At 45.0% G+C, this 3,354-nt stretch overlaps 1 protein-coding gene across 1 annotated transcript; it reads right to left on the bottom strand.

Moving 5' to 3' along the window:
* Positions 1-1,860: 1,860 nt before the first annotated feature.
* Positions 1,861-3,347, bottom strand: MAB21L1 (mab-21-like 1 (C. elegans)). Its single transcript, XM_008938572.1, has one exon. The coding sequence runs from the start codon at positions 3,142-3,144 to the stop codon at positions 2,065-2,067; it is 1,080 nt and encodes a 359-aa protein (XP_008936820.1). The 5' UTR covers positions 3,145-3,347; the 3' UTR covers positions 1,861-2,064.
* Positions 3,348-3,354: the final 7 nt, after the last annotated feature.

The following is a 3,354-nucleotide window of genomic DNA, read 5'->3' as shown; positions in this document are numbered from 1 at the left end:
TGCCACGGGGGGAGGAGGGGGCGTGCGGAAGGGACGTGTGTCACAGGGCGCTCCTCTCGCCTGCATCTCTTTTTATTCTTATCGCTGTTGCTTTATTTCTTTGTTATTGCGCTGGAAAATGTTAGAAGAGAGAAAATGGGGGAGGTACTTTTGCAGAGACCTTGGGGTTTGTTTCTTTTCTGCAGAAATATCAAATAATTTCCAGGCAAATGCTAGCGACCTCATCTGAATATGTTTGTAGTAAGGTGATTTTTCTTTGACGAATAATTTCTCAAACTCGGAACTTTCTTCGCCGTGCTGGAAAAGAAAAGAGATTCTGTGAGAATCGCTGGGTATAACGGTTTCGTTAAAGTGCACCCGCTGGAAATAGTTGCTAGTGGGTGTTAAGCAGCCGATCAGCCTCTTTCAGCACTTGTTGACTGTTAGGGTACCGAACAGGATCCGCCTTGTTATTTTGCTTTTGGATTTTAAAGCCCCGTTAAAGAAACGCGTACTTAGAAAAACCAGGCGCTGCAGGACGGATAGGAAATTTTGGATCGCTTGTAGTTTTGTAGGCAAGCACATGTTATTGCCTCTGAACGCCCTGGGAGCGCAGGGGGCTTGATTTCTGGGAGTGCAACTGACAATCTTATCACATTCAAAACGGATTTGTAGGTCAGAAGTAATATTGTTGTTCACTTTATTGGTGCCGGCTTGAACCTTTCACCTATAAATTTTATTTTCTTCTTTATTACTACTTGCGCCAAAACGCTACTTTTAGCAGGCTCGCTGCTCTACTCAGTACACAGATTGCTTCAGGGATACGATGTGTTTCCTCAGCTTTGTTCAAAATCGAGCAGAAACACATCAGCGCCGTGTAGTAAACCTCTCGAAAATAGTTTTCTGACGGCTGAAAAAGTGTCACTGTATGGATAACTACATCGGTGTCTGACAGTCGCTGCCGGTCATCTGCAGCTAAATTCCAATGTGTTTGCACCACCGATATTTCCCTGCTCTACAAAACTATTCGAAATGCAAAATCAGGCGGCTGCCCTTAAGTTTTGTGCTTTGTAGGATTTAAGTAAGTATCCACAGAAAGGCAAAATTCACAAAACACAGCTGCCTCTGTTTTTTCAAGTAGAAAACTTGATCCAGGATTGAAACGCTTACCCATATGCATTTTACTTCATTTATTAGCTTGTAATTAAATAAATCAGCAACAGAAATTAAAATCTAAATCACAAAAGGTAATTATCCAGTGTATTTCAAGTGCATTTTCAAATATATAATTCCAATATTCAAGCGTTATTATATAAGCAGAATCCAAATTTCTTTTGAATATATTTAAATAACATTTCAAGTATATTTATGGAATGTTAGAAATAGAACAAGCAATATATATGAAACGAAAATTGTAAACTTGTTAAGTTCAGACACTTCAAAAGACAATTAACAAAAGTACCATGATAAAATCTACCTTTTTAAATGGTATCTTCTCTTTAGCAGAAAATGTCCTTGAAGTATCCAAAATGGCAATTTAACTTCTGTTCACCAAATCACAAAACACCAACATCCACAATTTCAAAGACAATGTGAGATCACAATATTTGATACAAATTAAAAGGTACATTAGGGTTTGTTCAGGTGGCATATCCAAATAGCTTTTACTCACAGAGGGTTTACATAAAAATACCAGGTTTTGTTATAATCCGTTGGTACCGTTTCTAAGCAGAACGGTCACAATCGTGTTAAATTACGGCCAATTTTTCTTTCCAGGTAACATACTTTCCTCTCTTGCTTTTTTCTTTTTTTTTTTTTTCTTTTTTTTTTTTTCTCTTTTTGTTTGTTTGTTTTTTTCCTCCTTTTTCTTTTTTCACGGGAAACTGCAAAACTGTGATGAAGTGGAACGATGCTTGCTGTTCTTATTTGCTTTTCTTTGTGAAGAGCCTAAGCTATATTCCTTTTTTTTAAAAGGGAATATTATTTGCATTGTCAAGTGGAAACATTTGACTTTTCGAACAGGCAGTCTAGGCTTCATGGGGAAACAAGCAGATTTATCGGTCAGGCCAGTTTTATAGTTACCCTCTAAAGTTTCTCCAAACTTTTCGGGTTGGTAAGTATTTCCCTAGCCAGTCGCCACGTTTGTTTGGCCGCATTTTCCAGGGCCGAGTGAGGTTTGCCCTGAAAGAGGTCTAAATTGGGCAAGAAGTAATGCGGGCACCTCCTGCACTGGAGGCAGGAGATGAGCTGCAGTAAAATCCCGTTGAGCCGGTCCCCCAGGCACGACTCGTCCCAGTCCGATTCGCGGGGATGCTTTTCGCACTCGTAGGAAACCAGAGTCTTCATGTGATAATTATTCAGGGGCTGGCCCGGCAGCTCCAGGTGACGGTCCCGTAAGGTTTTGAGGATGGAGAGGCATTTCTTCCTGCAGCCGCCCATCTGCAGTCTGTTCTCGGCTTCCGCGAACTGCAGCACCCAGGCATCGCTCTCGGCCGAGCTCTGCTTGCCGGCCAGAGAGTGGCACTCCTTGGATAAGAGGTTGAAGCCTTCCGCCTTGACCTCCGCCACCCTGTTGGGTCCCGGCCAGGGGATGTGGGGAAGCGGCCAGTGGGCAGCACTCCGCGGCCAGATCCCCGTGCATTTGAACGCCGGAGTGATCTGCACGACGTACCGATCCCTGATCCGCAGCTTCACTTCGCTGGTGTCCGCCACCATCTTTACCACGTCTCTGTAACTGCACTTATCCACGGCTTGAGCCACCAGAGTCTGAAATCTGGACCGGATTTTGCGAGCGGAGAGGTAGCCAGACGCCGTGATGAACTCCACCCAGAGGGACATGCTCCTCTTGCGCCCGTCGCTTAACTTTAACACAGCGCAGCCCGGCAAGGAGCCGTCGTCCACGAAGTTGAAAACCCCCATTTGGTTCAGATACAGCACGACTTCAAACTCCGTGGGGGAGATGACTTCCAGCCCCTCGTAGCGGTTGTCCATCTCGTTCAAGGAGCTGATGAAGCGAGGCTCCTGCACCTCCACCTCCTTCAGCACGTCCGACACCACTTTGCAGACTTCTCGGATCGTTTTGGCGATGGCAGCTTTCCTGGCTTGGCATTTCTCGTTGTAGTATTTATTCAGATGATAGACCAGCTTGGCCTGGGCCGCGATCATGTTGGGGCAGAGATCCGGGTTGTATACCGGAGTCTCGCAATAGGCTGTGGGATCCAATGCGGCTGCTAAGGCTGGAGCCAACTTCAGAGGAGAAACAGGCTGCCGCACTCTGAAACGTAACAAATGTTTTTCAAAACGCGCTGGGGCTGCTGCTCCTCAGATGCTCTCTTCCTGCTTTTTTAGATCAGCCGTCTTGAAGTGTGTGTGGCG

This window comes from Merops nubicus, unplaced genomic scaffold (assembly GCF_000691845.1).
Source record: "Merops nubicus isolate BGI_N331 unplaced genomic scaffold, ASM69184v1 Scaffold50684, whole genome shotgun sequence".
NCBI classification, from domain to species: domain Eukaryota; kingdom Metazoa; phylum Chordata; class Aves; order Coraciiformes; family Meropidae; genus Merops; species Merops nubicus.
The sequence above is the reverse complement of the archived record's forward strand: the minus strand, read 5'-3'. Positions and strand labels throughout refer to the sequence as shown.

What these genes read in the sequence shown, in the direction of transcription:
- MAB21L1 (XM_008938572.1), bottom strand. Translation starts at nt 3,144, where the DNA reads ATGATCGCGGCCCAGGCCAAGCTGGTCTATCATCTGAATAAATACTAC.